Here is a 21,391-nt window from a genome sequence, read left to right on the forward strand (position 1 = left end):
TAGGGAAACCATTCAGTGCTCTTCACTGTGAATCACAAAGGAGACTGCAGATAATTGTCTGATATGCTAACACATAATAAGGGTTAACACTTTCTGCATAAAACTAAAACATGAGTGGATTCAAATCCTGTCTGAAAGATACTAACATTAACATCATTCTTAACAATAGAAAAATATGTAGAAATAATACTCTTGCTTAGAGATTGAAAAAGGGAATGTGAAAGGTACGTATTGTGGGCCCAAAACTGTAACAAATATTCTTAATTTGAAATTCACCATTCAGACTGACATTTGTACTAGTAACAGATTTGTGACAAATTTTTAACATATTCACATCATTTTGTCCCAATTCCATCATTCATAAACAAGTTACAACGCAAAAGCAAGCTACACAAAATCCCCCTTATTTCTTGCAGTACAATGAATAAGCCAACCATAGCACACCAAGAGTAAGCTTAAAGTTTTAGGTCATCTCTATTTAATAGTGAAAAGATAATAAGAGATGACAGTTGGCTACATGTAACGTTACATGAATGGCAATTGTGTATAAGTTATGTCATATACCGTGATGTAGCCTGCAACTGTCATAATCTTTTAGTTAAAACCTGATGATCTTTGTGTGATGAGAATTTAAAGATATATATTGTGATTTGGGCAAACTTGTTTAGGTACAGGTCCAGACCTGTACCTAATCAATAAACCACTGATAATTACCTGAAACATGATATATTTAATGTTACCTGTGACATTAAAGTAACCTGAATTTTTTTACGTCACAGCCTAACCAATTGTTGAACATAATTTTCGAGGAAATTCTGTAGTGTAAATATCTAAACATTTACATGTAAAAGAAATATCGTGCCTCAACCCAAAAGTAAAATATAAAATCACTAGATGCTCACCCTTTCTGCCCCCCCCCTGCCTTATAAAAACGACTCTTCCGTAAAAAGTGAAAGTTCAGCTCCTTTTTTGCTGACTAGTAGGTTCTCTCAGTCTCTGCAATAGTTCTTTAGAGCTCAGATCGTTCACGTTTTCCTTAAAACACATCTTTTCGTGATAAATTAGACAATTTACTACTAACCGTAGCGTCGAGAACTCCGAGGAAAATGACGCTGGGAATTCCCCGATACTCTCAACACCATCTGTCACAGCGTCTCTCTACCAGACTCCGTAGGATGCGTAGGATATTGCACAAATTGGCAAAAAAGACAGATAATATGCCAAAGAATTCAGCCAGTGGGGAGTATCACCTAGATTACAAGTTGTTATCCCCGTCTAGATGACTAGTTTGTCCCGTTGTTTGTCTATTTAGCCAATTTCTACTATTATGTAGCATCCTTTGCAGTTTGGTACCGAGACTAAGCTATTGTCAGCTGTTGCCAGCTTGCAAAAATTAACCGCTGCAAAATGAAAAATAAATGTATGCAAACACGTTACGTTATATTTTGTCAAGTTGTCTTATTGAAATTGAAAAATTATGGAAAAAAATAATGCATGTCAATTTATTTGAAGTATAACTTTCATTTTTAGGGGCCAATTCATCAAATTCTATGTTGAATATTTGCGTTCAGATGTATGTTTTGGCGCGAAATAATAATGAGGATCAGAGAGCGGTAAAGTTCAGAGTCAGATAGTTTCGCGGTTCAGGATTTGACCAGTTTTTCATCCTCAAAGGTTGGTTTTATCATGTTAAAGGTGTAAAATGTGTAGTTCTTTGTGTAAAGGCGATAAGGAAAGACAGATCTGACTACAGTTTCAAAAGGACTTGGGAAAGGGGCCTAGGTTTGGGGGATCGGGGGCCATTTTGGGGGGAGGGCGCGAGTTGTGATATTTCAGGCCATGTTGGTTGAATTATATGGATGACATCCGCGCGCGCATCAATTTTCGTCCGTTTAAAAAAAAAAAAGTTTTCGGCCAAACTGTAAATCATACAAAGCAGCTGCAAAATAAGTAAATGTATGCTGTAAATTGCACTAAATGTTTTCGGACAACGGATACTAAATTACATGTAGAATGCCAAAGTCAATTCCAAAGAAAAAGATGTGAAAGAACAAAAATGAAGAATCTATTACTCGGTATACCGTGCTCTGTGTGTTAACCACATAGATTACATAATTTTTCTCAACCTTTTTTTTATTGGCACGCTCGCGTCAGTTTTGAGGTTCCCATAGAATGTTATCCATATACTGTAAAATGCAGAAATGTTTGCGGGGATTAAATTTCGTGGTATAGGAAGAAATTGTAGTGTTCGCAGTGATTTTGAGTTCGCATTTGAAACAATAGTAGCACTACAGTCACACAATTGAACGGCTTTTCTTGGTGGTTTTAATTTTACGGTAAAGAGTTCACCGCGAAAACCACCGCGACTATTTCTGCATTTACTGTAATGAAATCAACATGGCCTTATGATGAACAAAAATTAACTGTGGGTCCTTTATATACATCCATTAAAGAGTCCAGACAAAGAAAGTTCATATGTTTTACCTGATGTTAATTTCTTTCTTGTCAAAAATTAGTCTCCAGTAAAGCAACTACAGTCAAACCTGCCCAAGGCGATCACCTGGGGGACCGAGCAAAAACGGTTGCGATGGAGAGGTGGTCGCCATGAAGAGGTCCCAATTTGTGGCGGTCGCGTTGGTCAGCTGACCACCTTGGGCAGGCAGCTTAATGCTTGTGCCTATGGGGAAACTTTTCGGGACCAAAAAGAAACGGTCGCCATATGCATGGCCAGGTGGTCGCGTTGAAGAGGTGGTCACCTAGGCAGGTTTGACTGTAGTACAAAAATTAAAGGACCAAAACAATTGTCTTTTTATCTCCCATTTCTGATCATTACAGACTAATAACTGGGCATCCTGAGGAACTGCTTGACTTCAGGATGGCATCCCACGACATTTCCCAAGAGATCCAAGACGATGTTCTGAGCTGTCCAATCTGTAACAACCAGCTGACAGAACCCAAGGCACTGCCCTGTCAGCACACGTACTGCTGTAACTGTCTTCAGGAGCTGGCTAGGCGGGCTGACAACAGACGACTCCATTGTCCTGAGTGCAGGTATGATCCTTTAGACATGTATAAGTATTCAAGGTCAACCTACTTTGACCTTTGAATTCAATTCATATAATTACTGCTCTCCATTCTTCCATTGTACATTTTCTATTTCCTTCCTTCCTTTATTCATTCATTGGTTTGTTCATTTGTTCTTTCATTCATTCATTCATTCATTTTTCTCTTCCATCCATCCATCCATCCATCCATCCATCCATCCATCCATCCATGTTCAATATGTAAAAAATGTCTGAAATGTTAAACGCTTAGAACATTTAGTTTCTTAAAGGAGCTTCAAAATTTTCATTGTTTTTCAGGAAAACGGTCACCATCCCAGCAAAAGGAGTGCAAGCCTTCCCCACAAACTTCCTGGTTGCAAATGTCCTGGACAAGGTGCAACAGTGCAAAGAAGAGAAGAAAAAACAAGCAGACGAGACCGACATGTGTGACGTTCACAAACAGGAAGCCCAGGTGGTGTGTGACACCTGTAATGTTGTTGTCTGCAACGTCTGCTTGAAATCTGGTCACAAAGAGCATGTTTTCAAACACATTGACCAAGAAAAAGCCTCCAAGCTGAAAGAGGTGAAAAGTCTGATCAAGAAAGCTAAGGATGTTTCAACGGGTATCTTTCTTGTGAAAAAACGTTTGCAAAGAAAGCACAACGAGGTTAAACGACAAATTGAATCCAGTGCAGCAGAAGCTATGGATATCATCCAGTGTCTTAAAAAGAGCCTTCTAAAGGATCTTAACAAACGAAAGGCAAGGAAAATTGCAAAAATAAACCATATAGAGGGTAAGCACAATGCACTACATGTAAAAAGCAGAATGGGACGAGCTACACAGCCAGCTGAAGAAGCAATAAGCGGCAACAAACAGGTGCTGTACAAAGATATCTCTTACCACTACTCCTGCCTATCAGCTGCATTGTCAGAAGGAGCTGAGTACCAGGCAACACATGTTCCACTTCTGGAAGAGGTGCGTCGCCTTAAATTTGTACCCAGTTCATTGGAACAGCCAATGCTGTTGGGACACATTGATGAAGAAATTGACAGTCCCTCTGGAAGTAACCCTTCCTCAAGTGGTACTTCAGGCAACGTCGTTAGAGCTAATACGAAGAAGCGTGCCGGTGAATCCCTTACTAGCGATGAATGGGATCACCTGAACAGCTCTGACGAAGAGGATACAAATTTAGGACCAGCATCTCCTTCCTCCAGTGGTACTTCATCGAAGAAAGTCATTAATTATAAAGCTGGTACCAGGAAAGGTAAACAAAGACCATTTGGAACAGTCCATTCCATTAAAGTTATAGAAGAATCTGACAGCCTTTCCAGCTCTGAGGATAAGGATGATCCATTGGGTGGAAGACAAAGACCATTTGGGGCAGGCCGTTCCATGAAAGTCGTAGAAGAATCTGACAGCATTGATTGCAGCTCTGAGGATGACAATCCGATTGGTGGACGTCGCCTTGATTTGGAGCAGCCAGTGAGGGTGAAGAAATCTATTTTATCTCCCAGAAGAAGCAACCATCCCTCTGCAGCAGCAAGCAGGTCATCTAATAGTAATGCTGGACAGCCAGGTGAAGTACCATCTAGTATTGAACTGGTGCTTGATGATGATCCGTGTAGTAGCATTGCTTTAAAGCCTCTGAGTCACATGTTACGCAATGCTCCACGAAGGCTAACAAAAGTGGAGCCTCGGCCAGCAGGTGGGAAGACTGTAGTATCTTCTAGCAGAACTAACCAGGCATCTGCATCAACATCTGCATCATCAACAACATCTTTACTCAAGAACTTTGAGTTTGAGTCTCAGCCAGTAAGCCAGTCAGCCAGTAGCGTTGCTTTGAAGCCTCTGAGTCACATGTCACGCGATGCTCCACGAAGGCTCACAAAAGTGGAGCCTCGGCCAGCAAGTGGGAAGACTGTAGTATCTTCTAGCAGAGGTAACCAGGTATCTGCATCAACATCTGCACCAACAATACCGGTACTCGAGAACTTGGAGCCTCGGTCAGTGAGGGGGAAGACTTCCACTGTATCCTCCGGCATAGGCAACCAGGAATCTTCATCTACATCAACAATACTCAAGGACGTCTTGGAGCCTCGGCCAGTGAGGAGGAAGGCCTACCCTCTATCCCTCTTCACAGCCAACCAGGTATCTGCATTAACATCTGCACCAATGATACCGGTACTCGAGAACTTGGAGCCTTGGTCAGTGAGTGGGAGGACTTCTCCTGTAGTCGCACGCAGATGCATCCAGCAATCTACATCTGCATCTGCATCAACGGTGCTCAAGGACTTGGAGCCCCGGCCAGTGAGGGTGAAGACTTCCTCCAGAGGCATCCAAGAATCTGCATCTGCATCTACATCTGCATCTGTATCAAGAAGCAGGTCCATCTCTAGTAGTGGTGCATCATCAGTTCCAGCCAAACGTGAGCACAAATCAGGAAAGGCTGCAAAGCGCAAGAAGATGAGGCTTGAACATGACGATTTGGTTCCGTTGTCAGAGGAAGCTAATTCTGCTGATATTGATGAGGTAGAGATTGCAGATTGTTTTTTGGATTTCGTGACACCATGACATTGACTTTTTTCAAGTGACACCATGACATGAATTTTTTTCAAAGGACACCATGACAAAGATTTTTCCAAGTTACACCATGACATCAAACTTTTTAAGTGATGACATGATATGGATTTTTTTCAAGTGACACTGTGGCATGGATTTCTTTCAAGTGACACCATGGTATACATTTTTCAAGTGACATTGTGGTATACATTTTTCAAGTTACATCATGGTATGCATTTTTCAAGTGAAACCATGGCATTGATTTTTTTTAATGAACAGACATGGAATGCTTCTACCGTCATGGACATGTCTGTTGTCAGCTTGTGATTGGCCAGTGCCTTTTTTAATGACAATTTACAAGAAGGTTAAGCTTTTTGAAATACAGTAAAAGGACATGCATGCCATTTAACAGTTATAGATTTATGTAGAGTTTTGTCTTTTCATCTAAAGAAGCATATACCTCAGTACCATATGAAGTATTTGTTACCAATATATATCATATATTGCTAGTTAGTATATTTGGCTTGAAGAGTCAAAATCTAGGATTAAAATTTAACAAAACTGTGAAATTAAAAAAATTGTGTACTAAATCTTTAGTAGATTGTTAATTGCTTTAGTAGATTGTTAATTGCTGTAACAGTGATACATTACTATCCATTTTTGCTTAATTATATCATACTGTGTGAGGGCAGTACCATTTACAATCATGTATTTTGATTCGAGTTTGTTAATTTACATGTTTGTTTATTGGACTTACCTTAATATTTCTTATTATGGATGTGACTCAAGTCATGTATAGTTTATCTATAGTGAATGTTGTTTTAAACATGAAGTACCAAGGTAGAATAGATCACCATATATGCATGCATGTCATTAGATGTGTACTGGATAAAAGTTTTGAATCATAAACACGTACTGAACTTGTAGCTATTGTTGATTTTAGGTCAAAGGTCACAAATAATCATGATTAGACACATTGGTTCTAGAATTGAGTTTGTATTGGTTGAAAGTTGTTATGTTGAAAGTTGTTATGTTTTGTTGGAGTTTCTGAGAAAAGCTAAAAAGAATTTACAGATCGAAAGCTATGTTGTAGACATAAGGAACTACTAAACTCTGTTGAAATAACCTAAATGAATTTTTTGGTCTTTATTTAAGGCTTCCTTTTCTTTTTCTCATAAACAGTTTTATTGTCTTCTTTGATAAATACTAGAAGTATTCATATAATATTGCGTGTGCACCAGTAAAATAAAACCTGAAATTTCAATTTATAAACCATTCTACTTCTCTACTGCTGTTGTCAGAATGTGATTGAACTCACTTTATGTTAATGATATGAAATAACGTTATTAGCTTAATTGTATGTAGAATTCAGTTCCATGACTACATGACTCTGATAGGTCAAAAGGACTTTAATCTGCCCTCTATCCAAAGAAAAATCACTTGTTGTCCACCGACCCAAGCCACCATCGAAGACATATATACTTGGTAATGTCTTGGTTGAGAAGTGCCACAACAGAGACTTCGGTGAGGGTCAGCATGCCTTTTTCCTTGAAGCGTAGTGAGCCATTCAATTTCAGTCATCTGTTGATCCTAGCCAGCCCACTCAAGTTCAAAGTTAAGCGTTGTCGGCAAATTATTTCTAAGTGTAATTGGTTGCTTTAATACTATGCAGCACAATATTTGTTATCCTGAATCCGTTGGTAAGCGTCATTTATTGATTTTAATCATTTCTATCTAGGGGTTGATTGCCAGATTTCCCTAATGTCACAATGGAGTGTCCAGTTTTGTCAGTGTTCTCAGACTAGTTTTGCCATACACCCCTTGAAGACAATGGAACAATCAAATGAACATGTTCTCAAAATCTTTCGCAAGGATTAGTCTGGTCCTCCTAGATTTACCATTAAGGCCATGTCGATTTGATTATATGGATGACATCCCTGGGAACCCCAAAACCGATGCGAGCGTGCAAATAAAAAAAAGTTTGCCCAAAAGAATTGCCATTATCAAAGCTATGTGATCAGGAAGGTTGAACAAAACTAAACACACTCCCTCACTCTCTCCCATAGCTTAGTCAGCGGTAGGGGTAGCAAAGCGTTCAGTGAAGGTTTAACACACAGAGTATGATATACCAAAATATTTTTGTTCTTTCAAAAATTCTTTGATTTTGCAATTGACTTTGCATTCTATGACATAAGTTCCGTTTTCCGACAAAAAAAATTGCACTTTACAGCATGCATTTTGTCATTTTGCTGCTGCTTTTTACAATTTGCAGTATGGCCGAAAGCATTTTTAAGACTGGAAATGGCCAAAATTGATGTGTGCGCGGATGTCATTCAATAATCAAATCGTTTCACTTGCATTTTATTTTTGCCAAATCCCCAAAACAAGACGGCAACCCAGAATACTACTTTTAAATTACCAGAATGTGCACTCAGTGATAATACAAAAGATAAATTCAAACAAACATTCAAATGAGCAATTTTAATTCCATACATATTTTTGTAAATGTTACTAGTGTAACATCTACTAATATAATTCCACCAGGATACATAATTTCACCACCCTGAAAAGATACGTCCAAACAGATCTCCAACCCAACGTCCCCCAGTATAATGCACTGCTGTATATCTAAACTGTGCATACCTGGGGGTGCTGCACTAAAGATCTCTCAAACTTTCTCAAACCCACTGTATTTCAATGTGGCAGATTTATGTAACCTGGCGGGTTAATCGGGGTTAACATCATCAAGGGAAAAAGTTTAGCCATGTTACAGTTACTAGATATTCTACATAGATTCAGTGTACAATGTTTTTAATTTCATATTTTTGTTACACTTTGATCCAAGATTGACTATTGAAGGCATACTAAATAGCAATAAATGATATATATAATATTGATATTGAATCTATTCCTAAACATATGCTTCTTTAAAGAAAAAAATTTCAAAGAAAAACTATACATAAATCTATTACTTTCTAACAATGTGCATATACTTTTACTGTGTTTCTATTTAATCCTTATAAATTGTAATGAAAAAGACACGGGTCAGCCACAACCCACCAACAGAGCTGCCCATAGTGGCATTTCATGAAACATTCCCATGTCACTTGAAAAAAAATTCTGGTAATGGTGTCACTTGAAAAATTCATACCATGGTGTCACTTGAAAAAATCCATGTCATAGACTGTCAGTTGAAACCATCTATGCCACGGCATCAGTTGAAAAAACCCATGCCATGAAAAAACTCGAAAAAAATCCATTTCGCAGAGACAGTTCACAGAGACAGTTCCATGCCATTGTATCACTTGAAAAAAATCCATGTCGTAGTGTCAGTTTAAAAAATCCATGCCATGTTCATATGCTGTTTGAAAAATTCCATGCCATGGCATAACTTGAGAAAATTACTGTAATGTTGTTAATATTGTCAATTGAAAAATTCCATGCCACCATGTAACTTCAAAAACGTTTTTTTTTTTTAGTTTAAGTTCCTCTGACGTACAACTGAAATATATCCTCATGCTCCTACTTGGGAGGTCTCACCGGTTTGAGCCTAAGTTTGGCTGGATCTGCTTGTTGATGCAGATGCAGATGCAGATGACTGGTTGCTTCTGCTGGAAGATGCACTGCAACTTGGAACTGGCCGAGACTTCAATGTGTCGAGTGTCCTTGTTGATTTCCGTAGCTTGCGACGCTTCAAACCAACGCTACTACACGGACTGTCTTCATCTTCAGAGTTGGAAATGATTGCTGGATTCACTATCACCCTACGAGATCTCTTTTTTCCATTCTTATAATTAGTATCAGCTTTACTTCTTGAGGAAGACTTACTTCCAGAGGGACTGTTACTTCCTTCAACTATGTGTCCCAACAGTGGCTGTTCTACTTTGCTACGCTCAAACTTCACGTTACCAACCTCGCCCAGAAGTGGAAATGCACGTTTTGCGTAGTAGACATTTCCCCTTGATATTGCATCTTTTAGATTAGTGACGGCAGACGACATGTTTCTATACGATAATGGCTCATTGCTGCTAATGGCATTTTCAGCTGGAATAAAGCGTCTTAGTGCATCATACTGGGCCTCGATTATGTGTATCATATTAAGTTTCCTTTCCCTTTGTTGGTCTAGTTCATTGAGAAGACTAGTTTTCTTACTCTCGACTTGATGAATGACCACCGCCGCCCTAGATTCAATTTGTCTTCTGACATCCTTATGCCTCTCTTGTAGACGTTGTTTCACGTGTGACAGATCTTGCGGACCATCCATACTTTTCTTCATAAGATTTTTCAACTCTTTTAGCTTGGTGGCTTTCTCTTGCCGAATGTTTTTCCAACCTCCTTGGTTTTCCAGAAGACATCTCTTATGATGACGAGATTTTATGCAGGCATTGCAGGCAACAGCATTACAAGAGGTGCATACTACATGAGCTTCCTTCCTATGATTCGTACACAGGTCTATCGTGCAATTGTCTATTCGTTTCTTTTCTCTGAATTTTTCCAGGATGTTTGCAACCAGGAAGTTGGTGGGGAAGGCCTGCACTCCCTCTGCTGGGATGTCAACAATTTTTCTGTAGAAAAAAAAGAAAACCTGAAACTCCTTTAAGAAAGTAAATGTTGCAATGCACATTGCAGAAATGCTTCCAACATTTGTTATGTGTATTCTTTATGTAACTGAGAAATGACGTGTATGTCTGCGTTGTTCTGTTGTTATGTCATAAGAAATAAATGAATAGATGGATGGATGGATGGATGGATGGATGGATGGATGGATGGATGGATGGATCAAAGAAGGAATAAAAAAATTGATGTGTTGTGATTTGGCCCCCCCCTTTCAGCCAATGTGACCCTTCAAAAATCTTTATAGAATAATTAACTTTTGGATTTATAAGGCTGTAACAGAGGGAAAACGTGAGGTCATGAAATTTTCCCCTTAGAATACAGAAATGTGTCTCAAAAGGTTATGGATTTTTAAATTTTCTTTGAGCGGATGCCAGACCCGCTACTGTGGCCATGTTTTCATGTATGTTCTGTACCCGAGCCATACACTGCAAACAAATTCTGATGATTATATATATAATAAACAAATAAAGGAGGAGTAAAGGAACAAATTGATAAATAGAATGCAGTAATTGTATGATTAAAAAATCAAAGCAGGTCGAACACGAAGCCTTCCCCCTCATTAAATCAGGACCCCTATCGCTTCATGTTAGCTCGCTCGCGTAGGGGCCCTGATCTTCAGCGCCGGTAGACATGGTTCTGGCGACGCCACCACCAAAACAGCTTCAGCCAATCAGAGGGTTTGCTAAACCTCATCTGAAGCAAAAGCGCAAAGGACGCTGGGAAGCTATCATCCTATCAGGTTACGTCTCACATTGTTACTTTAGGTTCAGAACAAATTAACCGCCAAATAAGGATAGCTCATTAATTATTCATGAGCAACTGTCAGTAACGGCGCCAGAAACATGTCAACCGGGGCTGAAGATCAGGGCCCCTATGCAAGCGAGCTAACGTGGAGCGATAGGGGTCCTGATTTAATGATGGTGGAAGCCTTGTGCTTGGGAAAATTGTAACTAATAGGCAGCTAGAGGAGCATACCTGCACTGCGGACAATGGAACTGTCCATTCTTAGCCAATCTAGCCAGCTCCTGAAGACAGCTAAAGCAGAAAGTGTGCTGACAGGGCAGAGCTTTTGGCTGACTCAGCTGATTCTTACAGACAGGACAGCTCAGATCATCCTGGATCTCTTGGAAAATGTCGTTGGATGCCATCCTGAAGTCTGACAGTACTCAGGATGCGTAGTCGTTTAATAGTCTGTAATTCTGTGATTATAAGAAATGGGAGAAAGAATGATGTAACATCATAATTCATGGCAGGTGGAACATTAACAGATGTCACTTATGCAAACAAAAACCAAAAATGCAATAATTCCTTAACATTTGTCAGTGGTAAGTGATGGGGATTTTATACTTGTGCCACAAGTAATAACAAGCTGCTAGGGGGCCCAAACCTACAACACCTCTAATATCACATCACAAGCTATCTGCCACCCACGTCCAGGTCAAAGGATATGAAAACGGAAGTTCTGCTGCAGTACTAAGGTCACATACCAGGGGGCCCAAAGTCGACCTTGAATTTCGACTTCACCTGCCCACATATCAAATATCATTGTAATCCATAAGAGGTTCTTGAGTTATGCATATGATGACTACAGTAGTGCGGAAACGGAAACGGAAACTGGTCAAATTGAAAATATCAGCCTTCAGAATATGAGCATGTACATGTAATAAGTTACTAGTATGACCACAGGCGGTAGGCAAAGGTATTGTCGTTGCTGAAGTTCCGATTGTGACAAAGTACTCGGCGCGGGGATCACCCATGCCGAGCTTCCGAGCGAAACCCGAAGTGGTGCCGAAGGCACGAGAGGGGGATTCGGAGAGCCGAACAGGGTTCGGTGTTCGGTGGAGCCGAACTCTGTCTGAGCGAGCCCCGTAGGGGCGAGATAGGTAGGAAATGACCTTTCAAATATCGCAAATTTCTACTTAATTTCGTAATCCAGCTCACAACATTAAAACGATTTATCATCGACGAGACATTTACTACCAATCTAGAGAAGATTGCGGGCCTAAAAGTTGTTAACAACAAAAATATAGGGCATTTTGTATTGTCGGAATTTGCTCGATTTCCGGCTAACTGGGTTACCAGCAGTACCGCTCCTGCCGCAACACGCCGCTGCTGCAAAACATGATGACATAACGGCTAGCCAATCAGAGGGAGGAAAATTGGACCTGTGAACCACAGTTCCCGTCAAAGTTTTATTCCTGTGACGTTTCATCTCGTCTGAAGCTCATGTTGTCGCATATTTTTCCCCACCCTACCCACAATCATGAGTAGATTCGATAAATTTCAAGCCTCGTATCAGCAATTCATTTACCAAAAGGTCTTTTAAATTTCAACTCAGATATCCATCACCACTATACGAGACAACATAATCTTTTAAGATCAATTAAGACAAAAACTACTCAAAAACAACATACAATAATGTTTAGAGGCCCCACCGTATGGAACAATCTCAGCCAAATTCTACAGTCCTGCTCGTCTTTACCTAGTTTCAAAAAACTTTTAAAGATAGATGTCATAGAACATCCAAGTATTACTTTCTCCTGATTTGTTTGTTTTCCTTGTTTTCCACTTTTCCTTTGGTATCTGATGACAAAATAATTCATATGATTGTTATTTTTGTATAATTTTGACCTATTTCTTTATAAATTGTTATTCATTATAATACTTATTATGTTTACAACTCATAATTTACTTTGTAGTTCCTCTTCTTTTCATTTGTTTCATTAGGATTTATGTTAAAATTCCAATTTCTTCTTTCGTTAGTTTTTCTTAGTTTCGATGATATATAATTTTGTAAAAATCCCATTTGAGTAGTTTAGGGGAGGCCCCCGAAAAGCCGTATAGGCTTCTGGCCTCTCCTGCATGTATTCTTTACTCTATTTCTCTTTGTTTTTTTATATTGTACATATGCGAAGAAACAATAAACAATAAACAATAAAAATGCTGCAACAGTCGGATAAATAATAGCCACGTAATATTTTTAGAACGACCGATCCGTTCGTATACAAAGGTTCAAACAAAACAAACAAAAACTTGATTCTGTTTCACCAAGGAGGTTTTATATAGAAAGAGAGGGGATAGGACAAGTCTTCATTGTACTATGATTATAGCGGGTGAGTCGCGTCAAGGTGTTAATTACTCTGATATGCATACATCCCACGCCGAGTGTTTTGTTTTTCTAGGTGCGACCCGGCGATAATGACTTCGTGTGGACTTCGTGTGGAGCGACTTAGATTTCAGGGACTTTGAGGAGGACTTTGTAACATTAGACTGAGTTACAAGAATACAACGTGGAAGATGATCTCTCTAATGGCGAGTACCAAAGCACTGCGGCAACAAACGCTGCAGCCGGCAGCCGCGGTACATATTTCCAACACAAGTATTTGCCCTCCTTGGTTTCACGAGAACTATTGTATATTTCCGTCTACGAAAATCAGACAAAAACAGTGAAAACCCAACTGTTCTTCACATCCAAACAGACTGCTGTGAAGTCTAGCTTTCGTTAATATGCTGTAACTCTTCAAGTTGTTAGTTGAGTCCCAAAATACCCGACAATGCACCGAAAAGGTCCGCTACACCACGACGTCCAGTGAAATCACCTCAAGTGGTAACGCTCTTTGAGAACGCCGATTTCCTACCCAGTGTTTCTTTGAAAGTAAGAGGTAATTAGCAAAGGACGACGGGAGAAACCATCCCCGCTAATGAGGGTGGGGGCATTTCCGGAGTGAGCGACGGGAGAAACCGTCTTTGGGAGCATTTGAGCGAAAACATGTACCGCGGCGGTTACCCAACATAAATACCGTAGCCTAAAGCCCGTGGTATGACATAGGTGTTTCCTCAAGTAGGTGCAAGCATGATATCCTTGTTTTCATCAGGTCCAAAACCCACATGCATGCCCTCGGGGTCCAAAAAAAGGGTGGCCTGGTAGCCAGTCATGATACTGTGGTAGACAGCCCCTCCTTTTCCGTGAACCCACAAATGGACTACCGTAAAGGCATTTAATTTCTCATGTCTGTTTTATATTTATAGAGATGCCAACATTACTAAGGCATTACAATGTGGGCCTTTACGAAGTTCATGATACAAATCATCGATTACATCGTTATCATAATTGACAGAGAACACATATATGCGTTAAAAAACGTATCAACTTTTAACGTTATATATAAATCTGCACACAATTTTATACTCGCGCCCTCCCCAAAACGTGCCTCCACTAATTAAGTCGACAGCTAATAGTGAGACCCAAATATTTCAAACGTATTTAGCTCTGGGCCTTTCTTAAAACACCTCTTGTCTAAACAAAACAACAGTTTTGTTTAATACATGTTTAAGTGCCGGTAAAACTTACCCTCACGAAAGGTGGAAAGTTTGATACAGACTAAAACCGCGTGTGCTAGGGTGCGTGTCGGAAATAATATTGGCCGCTGCTAAACGAACTATTTTTTAAAATTCATACATGACACTCTGTAATGAAGTAAAATATGTTTTGTTTGTGGCTAAAATCTGTAAAATAGTATTAGTACATTTTTCTGGAGTAAACATTTGTAGAAAATTCAAATCTCCTTCCTTTTCAGTCTGTTCTTTTGCGTGTAGATGCGCATTTTTGGCGGGTAACTAGCAGAGTTCCACGACCCCATACCTCCGGCAACAATAATGATAATGACTTTGCATTGTCTATGCAAATGACACATGTAGCCCCCTCATTTGCACATTCATCGTATGGACAGCGTGGCGTTGCAGAGGGTCTACATGGTAAAGCTTGAATAGGCAATGTTGATTTGCTTATATGATGATATCAATTTTCGTCCTTTTCCAAAAAGAAAAAAAAGCGTTTTCGACCATACTGTAGATCATACAAATGATCAAATGGCGGTTATGTGCCGTATATATATTGGAAAACGATACTAATGGCGCAGAATGCCAAAATCAATTCCAAAGTCAAAGAAGATGTAAAGAAATGAAAATGAAGAATTTATCATCGCTATACCATATGCATACTCCGTGTGTTAGTCATTTGTTCCATCATTTTGACCACGTAGATTTCATAATTAATGCGACTTTTTGCCAAACGTGCATGTTGCAACAGTTTTGGTTTTCCCAGAGGATGTCATCCATATAATCAAATCAACATTGCCGAAATGCCGGAAAAATACAGGTACTACAATCAAACCCCGTGTGGACAAATTAGATTAAGATGAACATAGGACAAATTGCCATCATTAAAAGAACATTTGCAGTGATTCCATGGCTCTACGCCATTTGGCGACCATTTGAAAAAAAAGGGAAATCTATTGCGACTGATTTGAGCCGGGTTGCGCCATTTGTCAAATTCCTTTCTCGCAGCTAGTGAATTTGCCGCAATTAGACGCAGTCCAGAAGGGATGCCCGCTTTATGCTTGCGTCACATTTCCAAAGCGGGGCCCGATCGGGTAGCTTTATTGCGGGAACGAAAAGTACGATACAAAAGACAACAAAACATATAAAACGTTTAAAAACTCAGTCCTTACCACAAATCAATCTAGGGGAAGATCAAAGTAACCCGTATCTGACTCCTAGCCTAACTAAATCGCGCTCCTAGCGGCCAAAGTACGGCCCTGTACGTGTAAATATAGCTGCAGTTCTTGAGCTAACCGCTAAACAAAAGGGGCGTTGTTGTCTGGTAACTTGAGCTCCAGGAGAACCACGTGACGCATGACGTAGCTGCCGCATGACCCGCATTGACTCCCGCAGACAACAACAAAACGCCACCGCTACAGCACAGGTTGTTTTCTGTCACCTGGTCGCCAATACATCGTCTTAAGAGCGTCTCCAAGCTACATGTAAGTTTCTGTTGTACGTCTTGAGTAGTGAGTACATATATGTTGATTGACAGTAGAGAAATGGGGTGAATTTTATAGGTGGCGCTCCTATATATCCTGGCCACGCACCTGTTTTTTTCCTAGAGGAAAGGACAAGGAATGACATGGTTGGAGGGGGGAAGGATGTATGTATCTAGGTCAACCGGAGAGGGGGTGGGGCTAGTGAAGGGGGTGCGGTGGGGGTAAGGGCTGGGCTGTTTGTTATTGTTGTTTATTATTAACATGCCATGCTATATGTTCTGATTGCATGTCAGTTCTGATTATTACCGTTGCCAAGAAGGTTTCGGTTGCGTACGTGTGTGTGTATACGTATGTGATCAGCATAACTCGAGATGATACTCATTTGGTATCTTGGTAGGGGTTGATATAAAGAAAGGAACAATTATATTTGGGGCACCTTGCGCGGAGCGTCCGGTTTTGATATCTCGTTGTACTGTGTTTTGAAACCCGACACTAACACAGCTAAAATACAATCAGGAAACCTACACCACATCGGAAACAGAAAGGAAATGCCTAGCCACGAAACCTCCTATAGACTGTAGTGTAGAAATATTACAAAATGCGCAAGAAATTTGAAAGAATGAAAAACTGCAAAACGACAATTGCAACAAAAAAAGGCCCCGGCCACTAGGATCTTTTGTGCGCAAAATTCCAGCATCTAGGTTTTTCAAACCCACCCAAACTAAGGAGTTTTATGAGTATATCTAAACGTAGTTGCTCGACCTATCACGCCCCTCTTTTTCCTATTTTATACATTCCTAAAAAACGAACAATTGTCTGCATATGGATCACTGATACCGCATTGTTTGTGACTGGCTGTTAATTAGTATCTCAGTAGCCATCGTAGCTTTACAAATGTAGTGGTGTAAAACCTGTTTTTCTTCATTGGCTTAAACTTTGATTTCGGCTGTAACTAAACGTATATGTAGCCCATAGTCACACGTGGCTTACGATTTTGACGTGATATACTGTAAAGGGGGAATATTCGCGCGGATTTAATTTCGCGGTGGTTTTAAGTTCGCGGTTAAAACTGCCATGCGGGATTTAATTATAAAAGGGGGCGTATTTGCGACGATTTTAAGTTCGCGGTGAATACTACTAGGTCACTGTGAAAAACGCGAACATAAAACCACCCCGAACATTTTCCGTTTTACAGTAGTTCTGTATATACCACGACCTACTTTCTGGACATGACCGACCTTAGTTTTGTTTGCCCATATTTGTGTGACCACCGTTTTATCGCAATCGATTTTGTCCATACAGGTTGTAAGGGCCGTCGTCATTGGAGGAATGGGAATGGAGCTGGACTTTGTGGCGGAGTGTTTCGCATAGTTTTGTTTGCCCATATTTGTGACCACCCTTTTAACGCATACGATATTGTACTTACAGGTTGTAAGGGCCGTCGTCATTGGAGGAGCAGGAATGGCGTTGGCGAGGTGTTTCGCATATTTTATGTTTGCCCATATTTGTGACCACCCTTTTATCGCATTCTATATTGTCCTTACAGGCTGAAAGGGCCGTCGTCATTGGAGGAGCAAGCATGGCGCTGGACTTTGTAGCGGGGTGTTTCGGAGGCGTGGCGGGGGTGGTGGTTGGTCACCCTTTTGATACAATCAAAGTCCGGCTGCAAACACAGTCCACAAGCAAACCCCTCTACAGAGGAACGCTCCACTGTTTCACAGAGATCGTCAGAAAGGAAACGGCAGTTGGACTGTTCAAAGGGATGACGTCACCGTTGGTTGGACTCACGTTCATTAATGCCATTGTGTTTGGAGTGCATGGTAACTTACTCCGTACGTTAGGAGATGGGCGGCTACTAAATACCTTTTTAGCGGGGGCGGCCGCGGGGGCCGTTCAAAGCATAGTATGCTCACCCATGGAGTTAGCCAAGACACGCATGCAGCTCATGGGGCTAGGAGAAAAGTCTAAGAAAAGAAAGGAAATCAAAAACTCTCTCCACTGCCTTTTGAAGATCTATCGGGCAGAGGGTTTGAGAGGGTGTTATAGAGGCATGTTTCTAACGCTATGGCGGGATGCCCCGTCGTTTGGAGCATACTTTGTCACTTATGATACCATATGTCAAGTGTTTGCGCCAGACGAGAGCGAACATAATGTCGGTACGCTATTGTTTGCCGGAGGAATGGCGGGGGTTTCTGCATGGCTTATAACATATCCAGTCGATGTGATGAAGTCCCGCATACAAGCAGACGGGGTAGGGGGAAAGAACGTATACAAGGGAACGTCTGACTGTTTCGTGACGAGTTACAAGACGGAAGGGTGGAAATTTTTCACCCGTGGACTGAACTCAACGCTAATCCGTGCGTTTCCCGTTAATGCCGCAACTTTAACTGTAGTCACACTGTTTCTAAGACATGTGAAGCCAGAAACGGTAGACAACTAGTACATACAATTATGGAGATTATTATGTGACAATAAGTGGTGATTTAACGTATTGTGATGACGTCGACGTTTCTTGGGTATACGGACTTCCCGCACATGACAGGTGGATGGTAAAAGAACAGGTGGCGGTGCCTACGTCATCGGGAAGGAACGTTCTCATTGGTCCAAAGTTGCCAGAGTTTATGTCGTCATCACGAGATCTTCAAGACTTCCAAAAGACGTAACAAGTAGTTCCACAAGTCTCCATTTCCACACAGAGCACTTAAGTATCTGATAATGTGTACCACAATACTAGTATATATTTCCAAATAATTCTGCAGCTGCCGACTTAATCCGCTAGGGGGCAATATTCAGAGATCGTGACCGACGCTGCACATTATGAATGCTTGACGTTAAAGAAATACTATTTATGGAAAATACAATAATTAACCTGCTGCTAACCCCATTAGCAGGGGACGGACTCTTCAGTGTGATGTAAAATGTTGCAATTTTACCAGAATAGTGAGTAAGAAATTATCATTAAATATCTATGCCAATTTGTTGTAATTACATGTATACAGAGAACTAACTTTGTCCTTAGATGAAACGGAAAGAAAGAAGTATATGAATAAACTGGTCTGTTGTGTCTTTATGTTCTTTATCGTAAAAGAGAGAAAGACAGAGAGACAAAAAGTCCGTAGGGCATAAACCGTGAAGCAATCATGGCATTTGTCGTGTGTATATACTAAGGTGTTTGGTACCCTCTGAAACACGAATAACGATTTCTTTAAAACCTGTTTCCATTTATGTGCAGGTAGCTGTTTATCATAACACTAGGAAGTAACCAACGCAGTGCCCTAACCTCTGCTTGGAGATTAGTTCCAGGCAGCAAAAGCTTGTGTTGTACAGGCTACAATTTGATGACCAGCAGATGTTTTAAAGGGTGGCGATGGGGTGTCGTTCTATAACTTTACATTACTTATAAACACTGCGCAAAGTTGGCAGGCATCATCGGGACCTTAGTAGCTGCAGACATGCAAAAATACAAACAAACGCAACAAAGGAATCTGGACTTACATGTATAACTGCGAACACACATACCCCGCAGAAGGTGAACCTCATTTACGGAGGTAATAAATTCAAACAATTCAAATGGCTACAAATTCAATCCAGGCTACAATCGATGATCGCCGATTCTTCAGTACGTGTCAAGGGCGTCACCAAGCGGATTAAAACATAATGGCACAACAGTGATATTTCCAATGCAATTTTACATTGGATATTTAAGAGCGACCTCTAGCAGCTAAGGAAATAAATGCTCCAGCATCATGGACATGGTTAGAAGCAATGATAGATTTAACCAATCAGAAGAGACATAAGAAGAATCTTATGATGTTGATTAGGAATCCATTGGACTTAACCATTGGACATTATCTAATTAGTAGCCAATCAACACATATCGCAAGGATACGTTCGGGTTACTGTTACATGGTATATTCCCGCAGAGCAGACATTCGTCTACACCGATTGGTCAATTTATTTTATTGGACCAATCATCATCCATAACACAAAGTTGACAGTTTAGTTGCAATTCTATCTTATTCCGCTAGATATCAGTGGCGTTCTTGTACCGCAGCGAGTTGGTGAAGCGACCATGCACTTGAAATTGATAGGACACGATAAACGGTGTCTGGAACAAACGCAGAGTCTTACAGAGTTATAACTTGGCAAACATTTGGTGCTGTTTCTTCCAGATCTTTCAGAAGTGTCGAAATGACGTTGACAACCTTTCAACTCGACGTGGGTGTTGATCCAAGCTGCCACTACGGTAAATGTGTGTTGACTGTGACTGTCACGGATATTGCTCCTTCATTTTGGGAAATCTTTCAGCCACCATCGGTTTATAAAAGTATTTCAAGCCTTGATGTACTATGCGTCCCATTTCCTATGCCATTTTGGTTTGGTTCACCGAAGAACCGAAGACGGCTCTACAAAACCTGCTTGGTGTATCCGCTATCCTTGTGACAGTGCAGTTGATGAAGTTCATAATGCTGCAGTTAGCGAACTAAAAGATAGGGGACGCCAAAACGTTACCGTAAAATAAGCTGAATTAATGAGGTACATGGACGTGGGAGCGTGTACGTAGTGGGGAAAGGGAATTACACAACAACAGAACAAAACACAACAAGAGTCCGTATGACACAAACGTTTGTGAAGTGATGAATGTGTTTGCTGTGTGGGCTTAGGCGGTTGGTACCCTCTTCACCAGAAATTGTATTTTCTTTTAAACCTGTTTCCATTTATGCTCAGGTAGTTGTGTTGTAACACTAGGCAGTACAGTAACAGAGGCCGTGGCCTAACTTCTGCTCGGAGAGTAGTTACCCCCAATACCCCCACAGGAGGTGAACCTCCTTCAAGGACTGGTAAACTTGAGAAGCGCACTCACACACACACACACACACACACACACACACGCACACACGCACGCACGCACACACGCACACACACACACACACACACACACACACACTCACGTGACACACACGCACGCACGCACGCACACACACACACACACACACACACACACACACACCGTAGAAACAAACACTAGTCCTTGATTTTTTTCTAACAGCATGATAATCTTTGGCAACCCGATCCGGAAATGAATTGCTGGAAAACGAATGCATATCTTGCTGGAACAAAGTTCTTTCCAGAGAAACCCAGTCTCGCAGTCGGGAAAAACTAAGTTGACTGTTCCTAAATATGATCCTACTTAGAATCAAACAGTCTAGTTTTCCTTGATCTTCTTCAAGTAGAGAAAATAAATCCGCTGTTATACAAGGAGGTTTCAAATCAAAAACCTCCTTGGTTATAACGTTACAGCTAAGATAATTTTTGGTCAAGATAATTCTTGGCCAAGCTAATAAACT

General features: G+C 40.6%; 3 protein-coding genes across 3 annotated transcripts; 2 read left to right on the forward strand and 1 right to left on the reverse strand.

Moving 5' to 3' along the window:
• Positions 1-1,586: 1,586 nt before the first annotated feature.
• Positions 1,587-6,876, forward strand: LOC136424962 (serine-rich adhesin for platelets-like). The gene is made up of 3 exons (XM_066413618.1): positions 1,587-1,674; positions 2,836-3,051; positions 3,363-6,876. Exons 2-3 carry the CDS (start codon positions 2,876-2,878, stop codon positions 5,614-5,616), a joined length of 2,430 nt encoding a protein of 809 aa, XP_066269715.1. The 5' UTR covers positions 1,587-1,674; positions 2,836-2,875; the 3' UTR covers positions 5,617-6,876.
• A 2,206-nt stretch (positions 6,877-9,082) lies between these two features.
• On the reverse strand, positions 9,083-14,623 carry LOC136424964 (E3 ubiquitin-protein ligase TRIM63-like). The gene is made up of 3 exons (XM_066413620.1): positions 14,573-14,623; positions 11,197-11,420; positions 9,083-10,169 (listed from the first exon to the last, which is right to left on the reverse strand). The coding sequence occupies exons 2-3, from the start codon at positions 11,367-11,369 to the stop codon at positions 9,155-9,157; spliced, it is 1,188 nt and encodes a 395-aa protein (XP_066269717.1). The 5' UTR covers positions 11,370-11,420; positions 14,573-14,623; the 3' UTR covers positions 9,083-9,154.
• A 2,939-nt stretch (positions 14,624-17,562) lies between these two features.
• Positions 17,563-19,113, forward strand: LOC136424970 (mitochondrial basic amino acids transporter-like). The gene has a single exon (XM_066413626.1). It carries the CDS (start codon positions 17,623-17,625, stop codon positions 18,481-18,483), a length of 861 nt encoding a protein of 286 aa, XP_066269723.1. The 5' UTR covers positions 17,563-17,622; the 3' UTR covers positions 18,484-19,113.
• Positions 19,114-21,391: the final 2,278 nt, after the last annotated feature.

This window comes from Branchiostoma lanceolatum, chromosome 19, assembly GCF_035083965.1.
Source record: "Branchiostoma lanceolatum isolate klBraLanc5 chromosome 19, klBraLanc5.hap2, whole genome shotgun sequence".
NCBI lineage: Eukaryota > Metazoa > Chordata > Leptocardii > Amphioxiformes > Branchiostomatidae > Branchiostoma > Branchiostoma lanceolatum.